This window comes from Acomys russatus, chromosome 3 (assembly GCF_903995435.1).
Source record: "Acomys russatus chromosome 3, mAcoRus1.1, whole genome shotgun sequence".
Taxonomy (NCBI): domain Eukaryota; kingdom Metazoa; phylum Chordata; class Mammalia; order Rodentia; family Muridae; genus Acomys; species Acomys russatus.
In genome coordinates this window covers 5,355,377-5,381,970 of record NC_067139.1, presented here as the reverse complement: position 1 = coordinate 5,381,970, position 26,594 = coordinate 5,355,377, and the positions used below count along the sequence as shown (strand labels likewise).

Genomic DNA, 26,594 nt, shown 5'->3' with positions numbered 1-26,594 from the left:
ATTATTTCCTTCATGCACAGAATGAAATACCTTTATGTCAGGAAATTGGCCCAGGTAGGTGTCCAGTGTCAGCAGGGACCCATCCACTAGTTTTTGATGGAAGTCTTCCCACAGCACATCACACTTCTAAAAGAGAAGTAGACAGTGGCTTGATGATCTCAGACATATTTCACTAAACTTCTAAAATATCTGAAACCATAAAACTTAGTAAAGCAATAATTCCTGAGGAATTAAAAGATACAGTATAAGCTAATTAGAATGCAATCAACCTTTAAGGCAATCTGGCCAGAGTTCTAGTGAACTAGAGATGGAAGAAGCTGTAACAGGTTTCTTAATCCCAGTAGGCGGGCATTGAAGCTAAAAGATTTAGAAGAATTCTATAAGACAGCTAAGTTATCTGCAGCAATTAATGAAATTAGAGCCAATCCAGAGAGAAACAAACAATAACACATGGCTTAAATATCATTTATAGAAAAATCTTTGGTATCTGTCAGTTCTAACCCCCCTCCTCCAATTCCTGGGCTGTCACTTCCAAATGTCTTTGATCTTGTTAAAAAACAAAAACAAAAACCAAGTTTAAAGCTGGATATAGTGACCCACATCTATAATCCCTTTATTTGGTAAAGACAGGCAAGAAAATCAAGGCTAGCCTTAGCTAGACAGTAGGTTAGAGTCCAGTTTTGTCTCCCTGAGATAATTTCAAAAACAAAGAAGTCATATTTGCATTATGTTTCCTTTCTTTGTACTTCAAAAACCAATCCTAGTTATTATAATGCCCAATGTAAGAATCTTATGCAAATACAATACTTTAAATCCACCAAGTGAAAAAGCTCATCATCACTGTGAGCAGACACTATGGACATGTAATGATCAGCTGCTCCATTATCCAAAGGATGATGTTTGGAACTGGAGCTGAGGGTCCTAAGTGTCCTGGGATCCACAGAGGCTAATGTAGGCAGCAGCCATTTTATTAAAGAGTCAGTGTCAATAGCAGCATTGATGTGGACAAATGGGATCATGTAATGTTCTGAGGATAGAAACATACCTTTCCATTATTCTTTAAATTTTCCTTGTTTGTGATGAGCTTTGAAAATACATTATGAGTCAGAAGTGTACAAAGTGAGATCAGCATTTAACAGCATGCTGTTGAAATACGATGTTTACATACTGGAAAATGTAAGATGACAAAAAACACTTGATAATTGCATTAAATAATGGTGCGTGGGGACAGTTTTGCCAAATCTGCATCCTTAAATGATTCTGATCTATGGAATATGTCCAACAAGAGCTCTTCTCAGAGATAAATCCATTTTCGTTTCAGTCGTAAGGAGATTATGAAGATCAACAGGGATGTTAACACCTTCATGCAGCCGCTGGAGACTCACTGCACCCTTGAACCATCCTTCCCCTGGGCCTTGGCTGCATCATCTCATTCAGATCTTCCTGTCCTAGAGGAGCTGTATTGCCTCACCTGAAGTGACGACATCTTCCTTTCAACAGGGAACTTGGAGGGGAGATAATCACTGCCTCGAAGCCCCGCCCCCCATCCCGTCAGGGACCAGACTGAATAGACAAACAGAACACAAAGGCTTCCAACACGTTTTCAGTTAGTGTAATTATCATTCCAACCTTGTGCATGGGAATGAACCTCAAGAAGATGAAAGAACTGCCTGAGGTAGCATGGCCATGCTTGCTGCCTGTCCCACCCTGCCTTCCACAGAGCAGTGACACTCACTGCTTTACTTCCTTCAGGCCAAGCGACCCAGAGCCACAGTGTTCAGTTCCGGTGCGAGGATATTGCTAAGTCCGAGGCTTCCATGAAGTGCAGTGAAGTTTAGTGAATGCACTAGCCGTGCTACGGGGGTGGGGGGTGGGGCGGGGGGGGGGGGGGGGGGGGCGGGTGGTCTTTTAAGCTTTTGAGTTTGCACTCCAACGTGGTTGATTAAAAGGGAGATGGGAATAAAAGGGTGAAATTGCTGCATTAAAAATTAAGCCTATAAAAGGCTGTGGCCCAAACAGCTGTTACAAGCTATGATATATTATGGAAAAGAGCTAGTGCTATTTTGAAAAAAAGCAATCTTTAATCCAAACCTTCCCAAATGGTTTTAGAATCACCTTCCCCTAAGCCTAAGGGTGGCACAGACAGTAGAGCTCTAGGCTGCTTTCTGTAGTGGATGGAAACATGTTTTTGTTTTGATCACAAGTGTGGGATATGAAACAGGCTTCTGTGAGGGCATGCAGTGTTTGCTCGCTGGAAACACATGAGAGGACACGTGGGGTTTGTCCACTAGAAGAGGAAATGCCTCTTGTGGGGGCGTGGCCTTTGTCACACTTCAAGGTTCCCGGTTCTGGGTTCCAGCTGCTGCTCCGGATTCCTGCTCTTGTGGTTGCAGTCGCCTTTGCTACATGGCTGGCTTGCTGTTTAATGGGTCTGCTGAAATCCTGACTGAGCGAAGGGTGGAATCGCTTCAAGGACCTGAGTTTAGGAGGGTCTCCTGTTCCAATCAGCCTCCTTTCTCTCCTATCTAGGGTAGGTGGGTTGGAAGGGAGGTGTAAGTGTTAAAGAACCCCAAATAAAGTAGGTTTGAAAAAGTTCAATGTTTACAGCTTTCTGAGTATCTAGTCTTGCTTTGTGATTAATGAGGTCAAGTGGGAAAGTGGATGGTGGCGTGAACCGTGGAAGCCACCCCAGGACTCCTAGGAGCTGCCACCCAGCTCTTACCTCACCAACCATCTTTACATCTTCCCGTCCATACCAATCTGGCTCGTAGACTTCATGTAGTGACTCGGTGAGCTTCATTGAGGCCTCCTGCATGCCTGGCATTGGAGAAAAACAGTCCCTGTTACATCAAGTGGTGGAGGCATTGCTCTCTTCTGCTCTGCTTTGCTAAGTGACACAAAACCAACTGTGATGGCACAGCTACATCTTTCATTCAGACTCTTAGGTTCACATATTCAGTTACTTACACAACGATAGCAAAACACCAGGTCACAGAAACAGTCAACACTGTCATATTCTAAGAACTGCAGTAACAATATGCTCTAGTCACTCGTGAAAGGGAAGCTAACAGTAAGTATCTAGAACACTGAAACAGGAGACAAAGCTGCAAAATTAATCCTGAATCACTGTAGAAAAACAAAGTACCTTTGAAGCACGTAGAAAAAGTATAAAAAGGATTTTTAGTATATATCAGCTGAAAGTGGTGAAATGATTTAAATAGTAAAATTGTTGAAAGTGGTTACAATTCAAGAGGAGCTTTTATTTTTATAAATGATGAGTGAAAGGAATTTTATCACTGTCTTTCAAAACTATCAACATAGTTTTGAATAAAACCTTTCAGAAAGCTTTGGCTTCATGAGTCTATGGGTGTAAATTTTCTTTCCACATTGGTAGGCTGCAAACACGTGCTTATTAATAATAGTTATGAGGTGAAGTTTCTATGAGCAGCAGGGGTGTAAAGCATCTCCAGGGCTTTGCAGTCACCACCCGGTTCCCTCCTCCTGTTGTGGCCAGACCCAGAAAAACATGGAGGATAAGATGCAAATGCCAGGTCCATGTGGAGGTGGCCCATGATTGACAGCAGAACAATAGGCAAGGAGCAGCTGGCAGAGCCCATCTGGCCACACTGATATCTACGCTTTCATCAGTAAGGGCCTGACAAAGGGAAGGGGAGGAAATTTAATGCAGTGAAGCAAAGTTCAAAATCATTTGTAAATTGACAACAGGCACATGACTGTTGGACAGTAAACAGTTCTGGGCTTAGCAAGAAGTCTGAAAAGACAAAACAAAAGAGGTCTGAGGTGATACACCATATTCAGGAAGAGTATGTGAAGGTCAGCCCATAATTTGACATGCAACCATAAGGTTTCCCTGTCTCCCTGACAACTGTACACAGATAACGGTCCTGGCACACTTGCGGTTGGAGGTGAGAAAGCCTATCGTGTGGAGTACATGGCTAAGTGTGGCTGAATATGGCCTTGACAATGAAGTATGAGGCCCGTGTGGCTGAAGAGATTTGTATGAACATCTGGAGTGAAGGCAGAGAGAGTCCGTGAGAACTGAAGTCTCTGTGGAGATGGATGAACCATAGGCATGCAAGCATAGACCAGAGAAAGGTGCCGCAGAACCCATATCCACCCTATATTCAAGCAAACAAAGACATATTCTCTCACAATTGAGGTGACACCTGCACTGTCCCATATGTCATATTCACCCTTACATGCAAATTGCACTAAGAAACATACTCTTCCATTTTGTGACAAACACTAATTTCACAACAAACACAAGGTGTTGTATTTTTATAATCCAGAAGACAAAGGCTCCTAGCATTTTCTCTGACTGAGAAAAAAAATTATAAATAGCTAAGGAAATAGGTTCTGGACAAGGTGAGGAATGGCACTGTCACTGTGTGGTGAAAAATAAAACTGACCACAACAAAATAAAATTTATAAGACTTTACTCATTGATGGTAAAACAAACAAAACAAAACAAAACAAAACAAAAAACCCACAATGTTTTGATTTTCATAGGCCTGATGCAACTGGATGTGACAGGGTGGGTTAGTATAGGGCAGGTGGTGGGGGTGGCTCCTATTTGGTGAGGAGAAAGAGAGGTGGGAAAGAGGGTAGGAATGGGAGGAGGGGAGGGGCTGCATTTGAGATGTGAAGTGAATAAATAAATAAATTTAGTTAATAAAAAAATACTCCCACAATGTACAGTCATGTTTCTATTAGACAAAAGTGAATGCCCACTACTGGGCATATACACAGAGAATTTGGAAAGAAGCCAATTTAACAAAGAAATGGGTTCCCAGAAGTTGACTCCATAGGAAGCAGGTGGATTGTGATCCAAGCGAGCCCGGGGCAGCTCTCCTTTTAAGGTGTGTGAAGACTTTTTGGGTTTAAAAGCTGGCTATTATTTCCATTGACTGTGTCTCCGGAAGCTTGTGTTTTAGGAACTTAATTCCAGCCCAGTGGGGTTTGGAAGTGAGGTCTTCAAGCAGAGACCACCAGGAGGCTCTGCCCTCAAGAATGGGTTAGTGCTGCCCTGAGCAAGTAGGGTCATTACCAGGAGGGATGGCCTTCTAAAGAATGATCGCGTCACGTCACTTCTCTCTCTCTCTCTCTCTCTCTCTCTCTCTCTCTCTCTCTCTCTCTCTCTCTCTCTCTCTGTCTCTGTCTCTCTCTGTCTCTGTCTGTCTCTCTCTGTCCCTCTCTGTCCCTCTCTGTCTCTCTCTCTCTCTCTCTCTCTCTCTCTCTCTCTCTCTCTCTCTCTCTCTCTCTCTCTCTCACCCGGGGATGCTTCTACCATGATGTGATGCACCAGAGAAGATTTCCAGATGTGGAGTTTTGATCTTGAACGTCTCAGACTCCAGATGAGTCTATTCAGTTCATATTCCTTATAAATTTCCCCAAATCACAAAACCAAACTAAAACAAAGAACTTACTCCGGTGGCAGAATATGGCATAAAAGAGCAGACAGCTAAAATCCAGTTTCCTTGCAAAGTAATTTCTTAACTGTAGAGCAGCATTCATGCTGAAAGCTGCTGCTGGTGGTTAATACCAAATACATGATATTTTATAAGATTAGCAACTTAGAAGCTTGCAAAGCAACTACAGAGTGCCATATATAGGAGGAGCATTTGGTTCCTATTGAATAGGGGTCTCTATTCTAAATGTTGGACTTTCTACAAGGCATTTAGTAAAAAAAAAAAATTTCCATTTGAGGCCAACTTCACGGGCTTGTTTTCATCCTGTGTGACTGGTGGTAGAGACCGCAGTCCAATATGAGTATTCTTTGCTTGTGTGGCCTTGGCATGTATGTTCTAGTAAAAAAAATAACATAGCTTATATAGTACAATACGCGACCACTCCAATAAGCCTGTAGAATGTTGTCATTGGAGTCATACTACATGGGCTGATGGTGTTCCTCACTAGAGACACAGACTACCCAACAGAAAGTCCCAGGCAAAGACACCTCCCTTCCCATTATTAGCTAGCTCTCATAGTATTAGAAATGCCACGGAAGCAGTCCAGGGAGAAACACAATCAAAGTAAAGCCTACAAACCCCAGCAATGAATGATAAGATATTCCCAAAGGGGCAATGGTGGAGCTTTTACCTTCGGAACTATGAACAACTATCTAATTGGATTTAAGGCTGCTCATCAGGGTGGGCAGGGGGGTTGGCAGGAGGAGTAATGAGCCTAGAGGATGGAAAACCTACTACTGCCAATCTTCTAAATCAATATGGTTTCTAACTATAATCTAAAGACTTATCCTCATATCCACAGTGTAGATTTTCTCCCTCATCAAAGATGCTTATTGTTATTCAGTAGACAGTGGCTACTACAGAGATCCACAGATGTCAAGATGCAGAGAATAAGTGGCCACAGAGAAACAAACTCCGATTGGCAGATCTACAACAGAACTTCTAGACCTATGGTTCAATGACCACCACAGGAGAGGGGCCAGGAAGAATATAACTGACAGGGCTAGGGTACTAGTTTTGAGAACGAGTTTATGAATACAGCCAATGGCTTTTCCCAAAATTGCCTCAGCTCCCAGGACCCCTTGCGGCTGAATTCCATCCCTTTGTACTGCTCCTAAAATGCTGATCAGGAGGTATCTGCATAAACATTTGTCCTAACCAGCTTTGTCTGAAGTAACTTCACCAGCAAACACTGTTTGTGGCCTATAACTACTTAATACCATCCAAGCAGCAGAAAACAAGCAGGAGAAAGCTTCCACTGCAGGGATAGTCTCCTTCAGAGAGACATGCCCATCAGCAGCAACAGGCAGGGGCTGCTCTCAGCCTCCACCCAGTTTCTCAGTGGAACTAATGCCTCACTCCCTCTTGAATGTACCACATTCAAGAAAGGAATTGTGACAGTCTTTTTCTGCAGCATTCTCTGTCCTAATGAGGTAGAGGAGACCAAGCCCTACAGAACTACATAGGAGAGCTTATTCATGCAACAAATATATACAAGCAAAAAATATATATCAGCTAACACAAAGAGAAGCTCCAACCTTGAAATAATATGCTTTCGTGTGTTCATAGCTTAAATCAATAATTAATAACAATACATATCTAGAGAAATTTGTATTTTCTGATGTAATTGTTGCAAGTAGTACTTGAAGTTGATTTTAAGTTAGCTAATTATTAAACTCTTGGCATTATTTGTTAGAAAATGTGAAATAGAGTTAATGGCATTAACTCTATCATACATTGGCTTGGAATGGCCCAGCACATGGAAAGTACTCTTTAAAAGTAAGAGTAGCAGGGCCAGAGAGATGGGTCAGCTAGTGAAAACTCTTACCACCAACCTAATAACCTGAGGGTGATCCCTGGAACTCACATGTTTATGTCTGATTTACACACACACACACACACACACACACACACACACATGTTTTGCATAAATGAGCTAAAACTCAGTGAAACTGATGCTCACCATTAGTTATGAAGTTTGAAGGCATGTCAGAAAGCAGATAAAACCGAAGGTTTGGGGAACACCAAAACAGACAGGGTACCATGCATGTGGTCTACTAAGCATGGCTCTTGGGCTAATTAAACATAACTGTTTTATTTATGTCATTGAATATATATATATATATTACTCTTATAGAGGACCCAAGTTTGGATTCCAAGATGCAGCACCCACGTTGGGTGGCTCACAACCATCTACAGGTAACTCTAGCCTCAAAAGGCCATGATGCCTCTGGCCTGCTTGGTCACCATCACTCATGCACACACCCGCACAGAGAAACATAGGGAAACACATAATTAAAAATAAGAAAGGAATAAAACCCTTCTTAAAAATGCAAACAAGAGAGGTATCTGCATCACAGAATTTTCAGGAAGATGAGAAGTGTGTGCCTGGAAAGTAAAAGGCTTACATACCTTTCCGTTTAACAATCAATTTTAGCAATCATCATGATTAATTTTCCAGGATTAACACTGCCAGTGTTTATCAGTGTTGTTGTAGTCAGATTTCCACACTCACCCTGACTCGTGAGAATGCCTACTTAGACGTGAAGTACTGTGTGTAAAGGTCTGTGTAAAAAGCTCAAAGACTACTACTCACCTAGAAGCTTCTGCCAAATTGCTTTCCAGGAGAGCTACCTTTACAGAAAAGTTTCTCTTGTCATTGACCATGCAGACAGGCAGGATTGGAATCCCCTGTCTCATTTTCTTCACCATTCTTTGATGAGTCCTGAGGTTAAGCATTTTTCATGGCCCACCCATCAACAGCTCTTTGCTTCTTTTGGATTTGGTGAGGGCTGGACCTAAGGTTTCACCTCAGCTAAGCAAGTGAGTGTTTTACTACCAAACAGTGTCACCTGCCTTTAGCCTGCTTTCCATTTTTATACAGAGACAGTTTCATCAAGTTGCTCAGGGTAGCTTTGAACTTATGATCTTCCTGCCTCAGTTTCCCCTGTTTAATTTTCTTCTAGATGATTTTTTCTTCATTAAAAAAAGTAAACCATTCTCCATTTAGTTTGCTTACTAGGTCCTTTATATCTTAACTCAATTGCATTGAATAAATTGTCAAAATTATGGTAATTTTAAACACACATTTACATGGTCGAATCTCTTGGTTTATATCTTTTGAAGTATCTTGCAAAGGCTTCATTCACCCCTAAATGGAAACTAAGGATTTCATGCTGACACTTCTTAAAATAACATTTTTATTGCTTTATATGAATACTGTATTGAAAGCCCAAGCATTCAGCTATACCCGAAATTACACAATTATATACCACTTCACAAAGGCAGTGAGATGAGGAGCATGAGGTAAAAAGACTAAGGTTGCTGACACTTTTTACATGTGCATGTTTAAATCTTTATAAGAATTGAGAAGTAGTCAAGTGTGAAGTTGGGCCTTCTAGGTTTTCTCAGTGTTGGGAGAGTTTTCCTTGGGCTTCCTGTAAGAATCTCATCCTCTGTCTGCTCATCTTGGGGTGTGCTCTATGGGGTGGCGCATCTGTTGGCGCTCTTGGCTCTGACTCAGAAGGAGGGCCGTGATGAATGGGGAGCAGCAGGGCTGAGCACACCGCACCATTCAGTCCACTCCCTTCCCTCTTCCGCCAGCCTCTTAGCTTGCACAACAAAGGTCAGAAACCAATGCAGAGGCCTCTCTGCTCCCTAGAATGTACATTGGCAAGAATGTATAAACAATTGGGGTTTTGTTGTGGTGGTGGTGGTGGTGTTTTGTTTTTTGTTTTGTTTTGAAGTCTCAGGCATGTGCTCCCTTCCCAGCCTCCACCTGATTTTGCTGCAACACCTTGCTCCTTGTAGTGAGCACTTAGGTGACTCAAGGAGGGACAACTCCCTCAGAAGGAAAACCACATGCAGCTTGGTTTCAGTAAAGTCTCCAACTCACTCTGTCGAACAAGCCTTCCTAGAAATCTCTGGCGTGTGGGTGGCACTTATTCTTGGTTTGCAGCATAAGGGCAGATGTATATTTGTCCTTGTATATTCTGATTATCATTCCAATGGAAATTGGGAGTGGGTGGAATAAAACACCTGTGTTCGAGCACACTACTTGCCAGAAAGCCAATTGGCTTCTTCATTAACACTCACTCCTGACTCCTGTAAATTGCAAGAATGCCTTGTGCTTGGAAACAGGCAGTAAACAAGGCACATGCACATTACCTTTGATTGCTGCTAAATATCCTCGGAGTTCTCGCTGAAGTCTGGTACCCTCTGCCTGAAAAACACAGAAGCACAGAGATGCTAAACATTTATATTTTGCATGCAAATATATAAGAAGTGATAAGATTCAGTTATCACTGCCAGAGCACTGTTATTGGAAAAAGATATAGTCATGCGAGCACAATCTGAAAAAGGTAATATGCACATCAGCCTTGGCACTTACAGAGGTGCTATTCAGAAGAAAAAAAGACAAATGACATTTTGCTAAGAATAGAATATGGAGTCCAGCAGACAGACTCAGATGCACTTAAGAATCAGTGGCTCTTTTAGTTTTGACACCTGGAAATAACAATACAGGTTTTGTTTCCTTAGCTCAGAATGGCAGTTGACTGTCGTAAGTCAGTTTGGCTGCCTCTCAGAAAGCAAATGCCGAGGCACAATGCTGTACATACATCTTAGGCTTGTGATCAGTTCACAAACCTGCAAAAAGAATCCTTCCACCTTGAGTTAAACGGGAACAATATGGCAGTCATAGTCACTCAACAAATCAATCAAATGATTATGCGTATGATTACAAGTCATCATCCAAATCAAAGCATAAAACATATAAGATATATCTATACATATTGAAAAATACAAAGAAACTCTGAAAAAATTAATTACCTGCAGACCATATTTGCCTCAATGTGCATCTTACAGAGTACCAAAGACTGACATTGTTTCTGTGAAATTTATGTAGCCTGCAGGGAACGTGTATATTTGAGTTAATCTCAGGCCAGTTTTGCAACTCTGTATACTGTTAATATCAGATAAAAGCTGGGGTTATTGCATTTACTGGAACACATGAGCTTCAGCCAGAGTGGTTCCACTTAGGGCTGGAGAAGGACAAGGTAAAGTTCTCAATAAGTGACTCCCCTCTTAGTGTATTGACATGCTATAGGGATCTATTGGCTCGATGAGCCTTCTAGAACCACAGAGTGAAGGAAAAGTGCAAAAAGCCAGAAAAAAGTGGGTGAAATTCTGAAAGAAGAGAGTACGGTAGCAAAGTATTCCACAGAGAAGAAGCTAAAGAGAGGGAATTTTCAGGAAACACTGAAGTAAGGTGGAGAGTGAAGAGGTTCCAGAGAAGCCACAGTCCTCAAGTCTGCTAAGGAAAAAGCTTGGGAAAAGGACTTTTCCCACCAAAATCTAAATCAAAATACAGCAGGCTACACCCTGGCTTAGCACCCCTCCATTTTCTACAGACGGTATAAGGCACAGTCAACCGTAGTCCAAAGGCACCTATTGGAAAATTCCATAAGCAATCACAGATGTTAGCCTGCTTGCCACGGAGAGTCACGCCCTGACTTCTCCCTCACAGGAACGTAAACCCTATGTCTGATGAAGGCACCCATGCTGTGCATGTGTCACCCATGCTGTGCATGTGCCATGCTCTTGCATCATTACCCTTGTCTCCCAAGAATTTTACTTTATCTTACAATGGCCACCAAACAGTGGGAGCTTCATCACGTTGATTTAGATATGCCAAAGAGAATCCGTGAAGTTCTTGCCTATAGTGAAAAGGTGAGAGTTCTGCACATAAGGAAGGAGAAAAATAGTTTGACGGGGTTATATAATCTAAGGAGCTATGAAAGGTTGTTTTTGTTAACCTTCTATGTGGCTCAGCTATACACATGTAGGTTATAGGTATGTATTGTGGGAAAAACAATGTATGCAGGTTTGATAAAATTCATGGCTTCAGAAAATTTGGTCTTTATTCCCCATAGAAAAGAAAGTGTCGTAAATGAAAGATGCAAAATGTATATTTGGGACATTTTATTATTGCCCAACTCTCATAATTCTTTCAAAAAGAATAGTACTTCCAGCTTTAATAGCACCAGACTTGGCTATAGGACTCCTCTTGGGCCATGTAGCACTAAGTGTAAATAGGCCATGTAGCATTAAGTGTAAGTGGGCCATGTAGCACTACGTGTAAGTGGGCCGTGTAGCACTACGTGTAAGTGGGCCGTGTAGCACTACATGTAAGTGGGCTGTGTAGTGAGTAGAAGCACCATCAGTCACTAAGGTGGAAGCCATCCTACAGCCCTGACATGTCTTGCTTGTGCTTTGAGTCCCACGGTGTTCCACCTAGAGAGAGGACTGCTTGTTTGCTCCAGGTGAGAGGAAGACGCAATGCATCTATTACCCCTCCACACAGATCACATGTTAATATGCATTCCTAATTAACCTCTTAGGAAAGTGATGAAACAGTATTTCAGACAATAATGAAAACATCAAGAGCAATTTATCCACATATAAATATAATAACAACATAATGCAGCTAATAGTTGCATTTCCAAAAGTAAGAACTATTTCTGTAGGAAGCCATGGAGATAGTGTGACCTCAGCAGAATGCAGGGCAAACTGCCCAATTGAATGAGTCACAGCGAACACTGAGAATGCTGACCTGTGGGGAAAGCAGAAATACAACAACAAAGGATCCAGCAGAGTTGCTGAGCAGAAAAGCGTTGTTGGAATTTTCAGAAACATTCAGAAAAGAAAACCAACTGGAAGTGGTAAGGATGGTTAGAATGGTTAGAAAATATGGAAGCTGGAACAATGAAAAGAGAGAGAGATGGGACGGTGGTGACAGAGAGACCAAGTTTCTCATCAGAGATTAGGAGACATAGAGGGAGTTGAAGCAGAATCCAGACATTCAATTTTCCTGGAAAGATTTAGACCCAAAGCAATCTGAAGCTCAAAGTTCTAAAGGGTGAAGTATAGGAGGATTTGGGTTCCTGAGTGCCATACTTCTCAAACCAGGAAAGTGAGGAGTCTGGACTGTACTGCACCAGTGCCTTCTCAGGGAACATACAGAAGAGCAAGAGTCGCAGGAAGGAATGCTCACCTCCCAAACATTCATGCAACAAAGTATGTCAGATAAAGCCCCTAATTAAGCCACTGCCTTTTCTTTGAAAACAAGAAAGAAAATTAAATTATTCATGCTCTACTCTTCACATTGGATTCATCTTGCCAACAGGAAACAATAATGTATGTTTTTAATGAATGAGATTCTCAGAAGAGATCATTTTTTAGTGTAACAGTGAGGAAAAGTTCAGGCTGTATGATACTGGCTTAAATAGATGAGTTCAATTTAAGCCAAAACGTTGGGCTAATTTAAATGACCTTCTTCTTTCCTGTTATTGGCATGTTTAATATTCCCCATAAGGTCATGCAAATCTTTCAGTAACAAGCCCATTGAGCTCCATCTAAAATTCTGCCTGATTGCAAAATGTCAAAGGCTTTGCCCAAAAATTCTTCACCTCCAGCATGCCGTGGGGTAGCTTCCTTTGCATGTGGAAAATTTTCTATGTAGTTATTGTGGGTAAACCATGGATGTCTGTAATTTTAAAAATTCTTCCAGGCTGGGGAGATGGCTTAGAGGTTCTTAGAGGCTCCTCCAAAGGTCCTGAGTTCAATTCCCAGCAACCACATGGTGGCTCACAACCATCTAAAAAAATGAGATCTGGTTTCCTCTTCTGGCCTGCAGGTGCACATGCAGGCAGAACACTGTAAACATAAATAAATAAATAAATAAATAAATAAATAAATAAATAAATAAAAATAATTCTTCACCCATATTTATCCATTCTTACTTTATATTCATCTGTAACATATACCAGGATCCCTGTCACTGATTACATGTGTGGTCTAATAGAGTTGCTTGATGTTTCTAAGGCTTGCCTGTTGGTATCTTATAATGGACAAGCATAGAGACATGGCCTTTTTCCTGGATCCATTACTGTCTGTAATAGTCTAGCTGGTGCCTTTTCTACCCACTCCCTTGCTGCACCCACTTTGTCTGTACTGGCCTTGTCTGCGCTCCCCTTGTCTGCATACCTTTTTCTCAGTAACACAGCAACACCTTGAAGCACTGACATGCTGCTCTTCTGGATAATGCTTTCCTTTGGTCTGTTTCCAATGCACTGTGCTTTTCTAGTACTTGCTTTCCACATCTGTTTATAATGAGCTCTTCACTTTCTCCAGCGCTTCCTCTAATGCTCCACAGAATCCAGACCTCAACACAAGTTCTCTTCAATTTAAGTTGAAACATTCTTATCCAACTTGTCAAATCTTGTTGATTCTGAAATCATTCTGAATTCCTCTGAGGACTGTCATTTTGATAACTCAGTCTTGATTTTGTATTGTCTGTGTGCAGTAGATATATTTAAATACCCACACCTGTGCTACGACATGGCTTTACTTTTACCAACATTTTAACGTAATTCTGCCACTGAATGATTTTAAGAATATAATTTCATATCTTGATCACCATCTCTTCAGGGCTCATGGCAACAAGGGAACAAAGAAATAGAAGGATCCAGAGGGGACAAGTACTCCAAAAAAACACCAACAGAGTCAATTAACCTAGGTCCACAGCGCTTACAGAGACTGAAGCATCAGCCAAAGAGCATACATGGACTGGACCTAGGCTTCTGACACATATGTAACTGATAAACAACTCGGTCTTCATGTGGGCCCTCTACTGAGTGGAGCAAGCGCTATCTCTGACATAAACTCTGTTTCCTGATTTTGGATCCCTTTCCCTAACTGGGCTGCCTTATCTGTCCTCAATGGAAGAGGATGAACTTAGTCCTGAAAGGTCAGGGTGCATTGGTACAGGTCGGGGGGAGTCCTCCCTTTTCCTAAGAGAATGGGAGGGGGAAAGGGGGGAGGAGAAAGGGTGCTGTGATCGGGATATAAAGGGAACAGATAAATAAATTTAATAAAAATAAATCTACTGCAATTAAGCCATTTGAATTTCTTAGCAATGTTCTTCTTTGGACAGGATCCAAGCAGAATCTGCCACCTACAAAGTCTCTTGTCCTGCCAAATGCTATACTCTTTCAACACAGCCCCAGTGTTGGTCAGAAATTCTTTTCTTTTCTCAACTGAATCATTTCTCAGTTTGCCAGTAGCTGCATGCTATTTCTCGAGCCCAGCTGGGCCCCCAGCTTGCACTTTCCCACATGCAGCCTAAGGGAGTTATATCCTTTTTTTCTTCCACATTAAAGCTCTCTCACTCACTCTCCCCATGGAGTCTCACATGCTTCCAGCCCAAGAAAGAAGGAAGTGCTCCCTCAAGTTGCCTTCTTCTCAGATCTCCTGGTAAACATGATGAAGGTTTCATCATAGAGGTTTCAAAAACTAGTAGGCACACACAAAGTTCATGTGGATTAAAAGGCCTCTGCACAGATCTGAGAATCTATGCCTCAGTCAAAAAGCCTTGCTGCGTTCTATGACTTCTGATTATTTCTCTCATGTGCAACTTTCATCAACACACCCCCTAATGATCATTTTGAAGTTAAAATCCATCAATGGATATAATCAAATTAACACTCAGGTAAGCACATCAGCAGTGAACATTTCAAAGATCTTTGTTAGTACAAGAAAGTCGCATTTGATGCCCAACTCAATGTGTTTTCAAGATGTTTTTCACCATGCTAGCTCAGAGTAACAAGTGTTTATTAATTATTTGCATGCCTGTCAGACAGTACAACAGAGTCCTTTTCATCTGTAAGAGTCCTCAGAACCTTGGACAGCCGCCACTGTCCATGAAGCACTCTGTGAAGACCCTAAAAAGCATGCCACTGAAGGGAAATGTCATGATGTACCCTGGTAGTGGCAGGTGGGCATTCTCTGAAGAGAGAGGATGAGAGAAGCTGCCAGACTCACTGACAGACTTCTAGGTATTTGACTTCAAAGCCAGGTCTCCATTAAGGCATAGTAAGTAGCATCTGCACCCTCTGTAATCCCAGGGAGGTGGAGGCAGTTAGATCTCTGTGAGGTCAAGGCCAGCCTGGTCTACAAAGCAAGTCCAGAACAGCCAAGCTTTCACAGAGAAATCCTGCCTTGAAAAACCAAAACCAAAACCAACACCAAAAAAACAAAACAAACAACAAAAAAACAAACAAAAAAGAAAAAAAAAAAAAAAAAAAAAAAAAAAAAAAAAAAAAAAAAAGAAAAGAAAAAGAAAGAAAGAAAGAAAAAGAAAAAAGAAAGAAGAGAAAATTAACATTGAAGAATTAAAAATACCTGAGGAATTAACCATAGTAAATACTTACATTCTGGTTTGCAAGAGTCAACAAAGGACAGTTTTATTAGCTTGCTTTTATCCTGGATAGTTCTTCCCAGAAAAAAGAAGCCATGATTTAGTTATTAATTTGATAGGATTATGAACAAAATGCATAGATTTAATGATATCTTAGTGCATTACCTAGTCCTGGATCATTTTGGAACTATTTTTACATACTACCTTGTGCATGACACCCATAGTCAAGGGATGTGAATCACTTGTCACCCACTGACCTCATGAAGCCAGGCCCAATAGATGTTATTAATGAGGTTATGCAGGTCTGAAAATTACCTTAAGGTTTCAGGGGCTTGATATTTGTTTAAAAAGCAGTAAATGTTGAATGAACTTATTAAATATGGTAAAAGTAATAACTGATTTGGCTTTTCAGGTAACTTTTGCAACAAAAGTGAAAACATCTCTTTCTAAGGAGACACTCCATAACAGCAAGGCCATGTTTGGCTCGGGCACCAAGACTGTGAGGTCCAAGACCCAGAAACTAGACCAGTGTGAGTTAAGCATCTCTCAGGCTCTGCTCAGGATGGAGATGAACTCAGACCTCAGGGCACAGCTGTGGGAACTCACCTCAGCTGAGGAAACTGAAATTTTTGGCAGATGGAAAGTAATTTTTTTTTTTTTTTTGGTTTTTCGAAACAGGGTTTCTCTGTGTAGCCTTGGCTGTCCTGGACTCGCTTTGTAGACCAGGCTGGCCTCGAACTCACAGCGATCCACCTGCCTCTGCCTCCTGAGTGCTGGGATTAAAGGCATGCGCCATCACGCCCGGCTAAGTAATTTTTTTATACTAGTTCCTCAACTGGTATAAAAACCAAGTCAGGCTAGGTGTAAACTGGGAAGAAAGCTCAGTGGGAAACATGCAGTCTTCACTATTCAGATGAGGATTCAGCCTAAGGCAACTTAAAATAATCTGTAAAAACAAAACTCAAAGCAGCCTGAAGCCTCACCATGACTGTGGTGCTTGACACCATCTTGTGGACTTGGTCTTCCTAAGCAAAATGATGGGTAAGAGTAAATTGTGAAACTGCAGGGCAGTGGGCTCCAAATGCCCATTTAGACAGAGCGTGTGGAACCACTTGTGCTGTCTATAAGAAGCTCATTAGTAAGGGGGTTAATTTTGATTTCCCTGAATGTCAGTTGTAAATAAATGACTAAATGAAGTGTCACTCATAGTAATATATATACACAAATATGTGTATATATATATATATATATATATATATATATATATATATATATATATATATATGTATATATATAGCACATATAGAAAATAGGTTTCATTAAATCGTCCCTTAATTAAGAAGCTGAAAACTGGAATTTAGAAAGGGGCCTTTGTGTGAAGCCCACAGTAATAACAGATACGTGAAACCTGGGCCTCAAAAGAGGGAACTTCACAATGTGATTTCATAAGATTAAACGCCACCGTCTCACCCATGATGATAAGCCTACATGAACTCTCATCATTAACCTTTTTATTTTTGGCCTTTGCTGGCATTTTCCTTTGGAAAATGATTGAAGTCACACATCAAAATTAGAACTGGCTATGATTTATAAAGGTTCAGGAAAGTTAACTCAATAATAAAAGCAATGTTAATAAAAGTGTCTATTATATTTTAGACTTTAATAAAATTATGTTATCAAAGAATTGGGACTTAATGAGGCCATATTCAGTTAACAAGCAATGATAGCTGAATCTACATGTGATCAAATGGATCAGTAGGCTACTCAACAATACAAGCACCCTCAGTGGGCTATAAATTAAGTCCTCCCTAAGACAAGTTTAGGTGCTACTAAACTGTAAAACAGCATTTCAAAGGTAAATAAGCCTTAACTTAGTATGTGCACATGTGTTTGTTTAGGGAAGGTAAGGGGGAAGGACTTGACTTGTAGGGTTCACTAGGGCATTATTTAAATATCTTTTCATCACTTCTTTAAGACCTAGAGCATAACGGATAAATAAGGAAAACGATGGCTGAAATCAAAGGAAACTCCACACGAGCCTCGGCCCAGCAATAGCTCTCTTTACATCCACTTGTTCAGTGTCCTTTATTGTATATGTGGCTGGAGGCTCTACTTATCATATTATTTCATGACTAAATTGAACAGACTTGAAAGTTCTATAAAATTAACTGCTGGGTCAAGGTAAGTGAATACATTAATGAAGAGAAAGAATGAACCTTGACTGTCATTACTCTAGTCACTACAGAATATCTAATATGTTCCTAAAGCTGCCACATATAAAGTCTGAATTGTAAACTATTTTCCCAGGGTTTCTACTAAAAACTAGCATAGCATGGGGCCCTAACCAACAGAAATTTAGTTCCTCACAGGTCTCTAGATCTGGATGCAGAGAGCTCAAGCTATTACAAGTTTGCTTTCTCTTTGGCTTAGAAAGAGCCTCTCAATGCATCCTCATAGTGTATATACTTCTGCAGTCTTCGTCTCTTCTCATAATAGCACTGGCCATATTGGTTTAGGACTCACCTGAAAGACCTCATTTAATCTAATCTACAACTATAAGGGTTATTCCAAAATACAGGCACATCCCTAGGTCCTGAGGGTCATCACTCAACCTATGGATTTGGGGGAAACAAAGTGCAAGTCATGACTGAACAATGTTCTCAGTGGAAGCCATTAATATGGCAATATAATTACAAAATCTGACACTACTATGTTGTTTATTAGAGAAATTGTGCCAAACACCACAGTGCTGCTATTTCCCAACAACTCCATAAGATGGCCATGGTGCTTTAGAGTTTTAGAAATAGTGTTTCCATTTTAGAAATGAGAAACTTGAAACAAAAGAAGAAAACCTGCCCCAACTAACATCTATCTGTTAACTTTAGGCAGTCTGGGCTGCTTAAGCCCTATGTGTGCACAAGTGCGGAGCTCTGCTTCTCTGTGAGTTCTGTGCTGCAAGGTGTGAAGACATGGGTGAGGACAATGAGAGAGGAGACCATCCAGGAAAGGTCAACTGCTGATCAATGAAGAAAATATAACTGAGGGCACCATTCCCTATGTTCTAATACAGTTCTCAGTTATAACTTAAAATGCCAAATTTTATTACTTTTTTCCCTCAAAATCTCATGATTCCACAGAACTTACTTGATGTAATTTGTATATCCTTGTGACAAGGGGCCTTGACCACATTGCCTAGCTTTACAATGTGAGCTCTGGTCCAAAGGCACCATAGCTGGGTAGAACTGTTGCTTGTCTGCCTCTTTGGGAAGTTTGCACAGTGCCTTTGAGAACCATGATTCATGGAGGAGGTGTTCAGGTCAGCACCAGGTCAATTGTAAACCATCACTCTGCCCAACAACAATCTTAACATTTGTTCTTGTACCCACAGATAAGTGTACCCTTCAGTCCTCAGTAAGGAACCTTCTCTTTTCAACAGCTGTAGAAGACTACAGTAAACCACAACCAATCAAAATGCAGAGTTATGGAGGCCAGTCCCAGCAGGTACATCTACAAAGCAATGCCACACCTAAGGCTCAGGGAACATTGTGGAAGGGGGGTAGGTGATGGTATGAGAGTCAAAAGGTTAGAGAGCTTGCTGTGGGAATTTGCCTACTAGTAATATCAGAAGCTATACCAATAGCATCTAACCAACATAACTGCCAGAATGTGAGCTGAACAAAGACAACACCAATGGAAATGCCAAAGTAGATGGGGGAAAGCCCATGCGGCCTCAACTTTATACAAAGAACTATAGCAGCCAAGGAACAGTGAGAGTGGGAGAAACAGTCTTCTCTAGCATAGAGAACTCCAATTGGTTACCCAATACCAAGTGGTAGGGCCTGAAGACAGACATACAAGTAACATACAGACTGAGCAGTCTTTATTTAAGAATACATATGTATATTGATGCCATAACATTTATAAAAGAGGCCATGAACCTGAAAAAGAGAAAGAATATTTGGGAGAGTATAGAGAAAAGAAAGGGAAGGAAGAAATATAATTATAGTATAGTCTCAAAAATTATTTAAAGTAAAAATAAATAAATATGATCCCTGTCTTAGCCATACCACCATGAGCAACTACTTAGCCTCTCTAATTTTATTCTGGAAAATTACGATAATCACAGGATTTACTAGCTTGAGCAACAATAAAGGCTGAGCAATGAGGTCCATGAAAGTCTCATAGAATGTGCCTCACATGTTTCATGCACTTGGTATATGGTATAGTCACTATCAGTACCCTATTACATGCTTTCCAAATGTTCAACTATGCCAAGAGAGATTGTTTCATAAATGTCTAATGGAACTAAGATGGTTCAGTCTGTAAAACTGCCTATCAGCCAAGCCTGCCAACCCCAGTTTACCACTGGAGTGTTAAGTAGACACAGTGCCACACATCCACAATCCCAAGAGCCTTATAGTGAGATTGGCAGAGAAAACGAGAGAATCACCTGGCAGCTTGCAGACCACATACCTTGGAGCTCAAAGCTTAGCAGCAGATGCAGCCTCAGCAAGGTGGAAGACAAGAACCAGCTTTTAAAAGCTGTCTTCCGACTGCCATACACATATTGTAGCCATGGACCTCCCCTCAATAATTAACAAGTAAATGAACTAAATTCTGCATCGTGCCATGATTCAGGAGAAAACCTTCACAAGGAACAAGCCAAGTCACCAAACAGCCTCCGTGGGAATTTATAATGTGTCCTTCTTGTTCATTTGTACTTCTAAGTATCAAATGCACAGTGAAGCTATTCAGAAAGTTTTTAATGGTTTTAAATATTGCAGCAATAAAGAGTTCCAGAGACACACAGGAGCAATTTACACAGGTGTACAGGAAACATTTAACAATGGATATGGGAGACATTAAGCTCATCTGAAAATTTACTGACTGTGGAAACTAGAAAGCATGAATATTAACTGCAGAAGACTAATTAAGCTAACTCCCAAAAGTTTTATAACATGTCTTTAGTTTCCCCAGATATACAGCAAAGTGACACTTGTCAGTCACTATGTAAATCAAGTAAATACTGTATTTACAGTTTATAATTGGCAAAGCTCTTCTTGAAGAATGTTTCATAAACAAGCACCTTTGTATTTTGTTTGTGGTAGTCCAGTGGGGCTGAGAAACTTAACAATCACAATCTTCCTTAGAAGGCAGATAATCAAGTATGGCCTCATGTTCGAAAATATTAAGGAGTCAATATGTCTCCTGTTGCTATAAAATATCAGACTATGATTCCATCACAGGATGACTCATTAGGGGTATACATCAAATGCACAGTCAAGCTATTCAGAAAGTTTTTTATGGTTTTAAATATTGCAGCAATAAAGAGTCCAGAGTAGGATGTAGGAATCGACCTTTTAAAAGACCCGCAGCTGGTGAATGTTGAAAACTTCTTTAATTCTTCACTGCATCTATCTATCACTTTGTGGAACCTTAATATGTTGACTGGCTTCTGGTGCACAGCCCTGCACATAACCACATGCTTGGCTCCAGGTTTCAGACAATTGCCATAAGAGATCCCTGGTAATGCCTTGGTAATGCCTTTTTTTAGAATGCTATTCAACTGGCAGGGCCAACAATGGGATTACAAGGTGACTTATGATAGACACAGAGCAAGTGAAACAATTTAACGGCTGCAATCATCTATGTAGATTCACAACCATTTCAGGTGGTTGTTTCCTAGGCATCCATGAGAAAGATGCCTGTTTCTCTGTATGCCATATCAGCATGACACAGTCAGGGTGGGGGCCATTTAGAGAGGTTTCCAAATAGCTAGTGAACTTTTCTCACAGGTGGAAGTAGAGATATACGTAATCAATCTCTTAGTAGATATTGAAGAATGAGAAACCAAACCCTCTTCAGTTGTCATGGTTGATACACTTAGGTAAAAGGTAATTAAAGACAGGTAGCAGAATAGGATGCATTAACAGAAGTCTGTAGAGCATACCATGAAGATCCTCTTCCAGGAACCATCTCTTCACCTGGGAATAGGCACCGCAGAAAACTGCAGGATCAGTGATGCTAGAAACACTGTTATTCTCAATGACAGAAATTTCTGTTCATTTTAAAGCATTTGAGTTATGTAAGATAGAATGGGGACGGGGCAGACCATTGTAAATATGGTAGACACACAAAGTAAGGAGGTTAGAGATGTCTGGGTTATCTAACAAATATGACTGGACTCTTTCCTCATCTGGCGGCATAGACAGCAACTGTAGCATGGATATGAAGTAGGTAAACCCACCCATACCCACATGCATCCACTCTCTATTCCCTCTCATAGTATCCAATGTGCCTGACAGCCTTGATGGTTTACATTAAATCAAGGTTATGCAAACAACACACACACACACACACACACACACACACACACACACACACACACTGCAAAATGAACCTCTGGCCAGCTAGGGAACTCACGTCCCACTTGCCTTCCCAGGCCCTTTCGGACCAGAAGCCCAACTCAAGCTGCTAAGCCCATCCACCCCTACATGGACAGCCTTCACTGAATACTTAGTAAGAAACTTGTTTTGCAATGACTACTGTATAACGAATACATCTCAAACAATTAAGCAAAGACTCTCACACCAAGTTACGACGCATTTCAGGACATTTAGTATATTATTTTTTTCAGCTCAGTAATATCTCTTGTATTCTCACTGAGCTTGCAAAGTCCAGTTGGGAATGGTATCATGAGAAAGCACAGAAGTAATTTAGTTTTCTAGGAATACTAACTGTGATTAGGGGATACTCATACACTAAACTGAAAAAAAAAACTACAATAGAAATTTGTATCATCATGGTAGAAACAAGTAACATTGTCCAAAGACTCTGTTCCTTCTGTTTATTTATTTAAATGTGTCAAAAAGAAAAGTTTCTGTAAACTAAAGCAAAGCTTAGCCAAAGCAAGAGTGATGTCAGACAGGCTAATTGCTCTTTCTCCAGGGACCAATGCCCTGAGCTCTGAAGGCTCAATGCTTGTGTGTTGGTACTAGTGCCCTAGGCAGGCATTTACCCAAAGGGAAGTCATTCTCTGCCTATTCTCTTCCAGAGAAGAGCTGTCCAACTCCTGCCCAAGCCAACTGCCCCACTGGTGTATGCCAGCCCACTTTCTCCTCCCATAGGATGCAGACCTGCTGAGCACCCTTATACTGAATCAACACATTGTTCTTTGGGAATAAACAGCTCCCATTAGCATCTACATTTGTCATGTTAAACAATGTTTATTTATTTTTGCCTTACTTTCATTCTCAGCTGTAGTCCTATCTTGCAGACTATAGCTCCACTAAGAAGCAGAGCTTGAGAACTGATCTCCTCAAGGCTGCCAGCATCGCGCTCACTACTTGGTTTGTTTCCCACTTACCTGTATTTCCATATTCTTGAATTTTTAGAGAAGGCAATATGATTTGTCTACTTGTTACATTTTAATTTGGTTGGGGGGGAGGTGTAAGGTCTTTAATAACAATGACTTTTCTGTCTTTTACTTGAAGTTTGCTGATGGCCTGGCTCAGCTCCTGGCGTATGAAGAAAGTCAATAAACAGCAATGGATGCTTAAGCATTTGCCCGCCACTGTTCTAATATGCCTCCCCATAATAGCACCTGTCAAATAGCCTACAAATGACCTTGGAATCAACTTAAACGCTGTAACCTTTTGAGGACAATGCTATAGAGCTCCTGCTAAAAGTGGAATGAAGGATCCTGCAGAACCTTCCAGAGATGCAGACAGATTCAGATCCCCTTACAGGATGATATATGACAACTGAAATTTCACTTTTAAAGACATCAGGTATAAATCCAGGCAACAGGACTCACAATTCTCTCAGAAGTTATTTAGTGATATCAATTTAGTATCCAGAAGCTTTTTAGTAAAGAGTTCTTTCAGGAATGAATGAGCTTTCTCTGAAATACAAAGCATATTTTTATTAACAATGTTATTTACCTTGAGAATTTTATATACATATATGTGAATATATTTAAGGAAATGTGATCATACCTATCTGCCATTTATTTCCTCTTTTAACTTCCCCCATGACCTCCAGAACTTTCCCTCAGAACTTCCTATATTTTTCTTTTCTTTTATTTTTTGAAACTCTACTAAGGCAAAAATGGTGCCAAGATGTTCATGTGACATTGGTGTGTGTGTGTGTGTGTGTGTGTGTGTGTGTGTGTGTGTGTGTCAACCAGAGTATAGGAAACCTACCAGTTGCCACATCCTCAAAAAAAGAATAATTCTCAGTCCTCTTGCCAATTAATAACTGCCAATAGCTTCCCAGTAAGGAGTGGAGCCTAGAGAGCACTTCTTTGATCTATGCCAGAATATGGGCTGGCTTTATCTTGTGCAGGCAACCACAGTTGAGCTCAAGAGCGTGATAGCCATGGCGTGGCCCAATGACAACACCTCCCTGCATCCCATTCCCCCAGCTCTTACCTACTTTCCACCTCCTCTTCCTCACGCCCCCTGAGTAGTGGTGTTGAAGGTGGTTGATAGACACAGCTGATTTAGGGATTAACATTCAATCTCTCATTCTCATCGTTTGGGCAAGTTGTGTATCTCTGCATTGACTACTGCCTATGCAATGCATGTTTTTAATGCTAGAGATTAAAGAACAGAATTAGAACTCAGGAACTAGAGAAATATTCTGCTGCCTAAGTAAAGTGACTTAAGTATATAAAAATATGTAAAACTCTTTGAAGATGAAAAAGAGTATATGCCAGCGATCTTTATGGCACCCATGGTTGTAAAGTAGCTCTGGAACCCAGGCTACAGCTGAGCCCAAACCATGTACATATCCCCAAATAAGTATTTTGATGCCAAAAATTAGGATGAAGGAAGAAAAAAATAGTGACAACAAAGACAGGAACTGATGGCGAATGAGAGAAGAGGCACATAATGTGCAAAGCAAGACACACATGCTCCAAGGAAGCAAGTCAAAACTGGAATGCACCTATTAAGCACATGACATGTGACGTCAACCATTGGGAACTTCTTTAAATGGCTGTGACAGGAAGTCTTTCTCTAGGTATATGGCAACCTAATAGACATTAATACACAGATAAATAGCTGCCATGACAAAGAGTGGAAATATATTGTGTTAGTGAAGGAAACAGATTTACACACTTTGAAAGGACTGGGAAACACCAGGGCAACTGTAGGTTAACAACAGATCCTTTAACAAGTAAGACTTCAGTGTGGAAATGGAGGACCGGACAAGAAGAGGCAGTCATAAGGGATCACGTACACTCGAGGATGCAGAAAGAACTTGGAGACAAGTGGTCTAGTCCTCAAGGGACCCCTCCAAATGCATTGACCACAACCTGACCACTGCCCCCACTTCTTTTCCTCTCTTCATTATAGCAGAGTGACTTGGCTCAAACATGCCTCTCTGTCATGATCCTTAAAGAGAAAAGGCATTTGCTTGGCTGGTAGGCTGCCGAGTTCTGCCAAATACTTGAAGGGGACGTGTGATTAAATCCCTGGCTTTGGCCAAAGAAAGTTTTGATGTTTGGATGTAAGATGAAGCCCAAAGTTAATCCCAATAACAATATGTGCCCAACAGAGCAGGACTCTAAATGAAGACCAGACCAAACAAGTAAGATTTGTTCCAAGAAGAGACTTGATACCCTATGAGAATATATAGGGGGAGGTAATCCCCCTCAGGAACAGTCATAGGGGAGGGGAATAATGGGAAAATGGGGGGGGGGAGGAATGGGAGGATACAAGGGATGGGATAAACATTGAGATGTAACAAGAATAAATTAATAAAAAAAAAAAGAAAAAAAAAAGATTTGTTCCAAATCACATAGACTAGGGGAAAAGGTAAGGAAGCAACATAAGACAAGAAGTTAGCTATTTTCTGTTTTGGAATATATGCAGGAAGTGAGACATATTTATAGACACAGAGAAATTTCTGGTAGAGAGGTTCCTGGAAAAGTGCAGCGTGAGCAGAATACTTCTTTCCATGTATTCCTTTATCACGTCTTCCTTTACTACCCATTCTTAGATAAAAGGAAATGCCATCACCCCCATAGAGTTTCCTGCTCTATGTGAGAGATGCCGCATGGTCGCAGCCTTCTGGAGAAGCTTTTCTTCAGCATTCTTTGCTGCAGTGTCACCAGAAGTTAGTGGTACTGTAAGCGACACTGTTGGGTCTCCATCCTGCCATCAACCTTCCCTCCCCTCCACTTAAAACATCCTTCCCCACTGCACAGTGCGCACAAAGATCAGCCCAATCCAGTGTAAACCTGTAAGTCACTGAAGGGTGTCAACCTATGGGCTGAAACCTGAACATCAGCCACTTTGTCACACGCTCGTGGTGTCCTGCTAAGTAAAGATCGCGAACTTGGTGGCATGCCTTTCCACATCGGCTGACAGCTGTGATTTGATAGAGCCCTGCTATGCAATATTTACACAACTTGGATAGTTTATATCCTACATCCCGTGGCTATGAGCGAATGATTTCTTTTTCTCAACATGGCTTGGAATAATGCTTGCTGAGATAATGTACTCCAAGTAGAAAACAGAGAAAAAAATGTTCTATAAATAACAAACCTGTAATTTGTACCAGAGAAAACGCCTGGCTTGAGTGAGAGCTCATCCCGTCACTGGGGATCCTACTCTGGTTTCTCTTACTGGTCTTGATGGAACAGGGTTATTAGAGTCAACTCCAGCAAGCTATGGAATTTACTGCTCCACTTCTCTTAAGAATGTTCTTTTTAAAAATGGGTATGGCTGGCTACAAATGGGATCTTTAGGGTCAGTGTTTAAGGCAGACACAAAAGGCATCTCAAGCAGGGATCTCATTCCTAAGAACCAAGGACAATATTTCATTCTGTAAGGCAGTTG

At 41.0% G+C, this 26,594-nt stretch overlaps 1 protein-coding gene across 9 annotated transcripts in view; it reads right to left on the bottom strand.

Moving 5' to 3' along the window:
• Amph (amphiphysin) overlaps positions 1 to 26,594 on the bottom strand; it is a 196,625-nt gene that overhangs the window by 70,614 nt on the left and 99,417 nt on the right. For all 9 annotated transcript variants that reach the window (XM_051168136.1, XM_051168158.1, XM_051168167.1 and 6 more), the window contains exons 3-5: positions 9,657 to 9,711; positions 2,723 to 2,817; positions 31 to 126 (exon numbers count right to left, since the gene is read on the bottom strand). In XM_051168136.1, the coding sequence (XP_051024093.1) occupies positions 31 to 126; positions 2,723 to 2,817; positions 9,657 to 9,711 (246 nt within the window). The remainder of the gene's footprint in view (positions 1 to 30; positions 127 to 2,722; positions 2,818 to 9,656; positions 9,712 to 26,594) is intronic.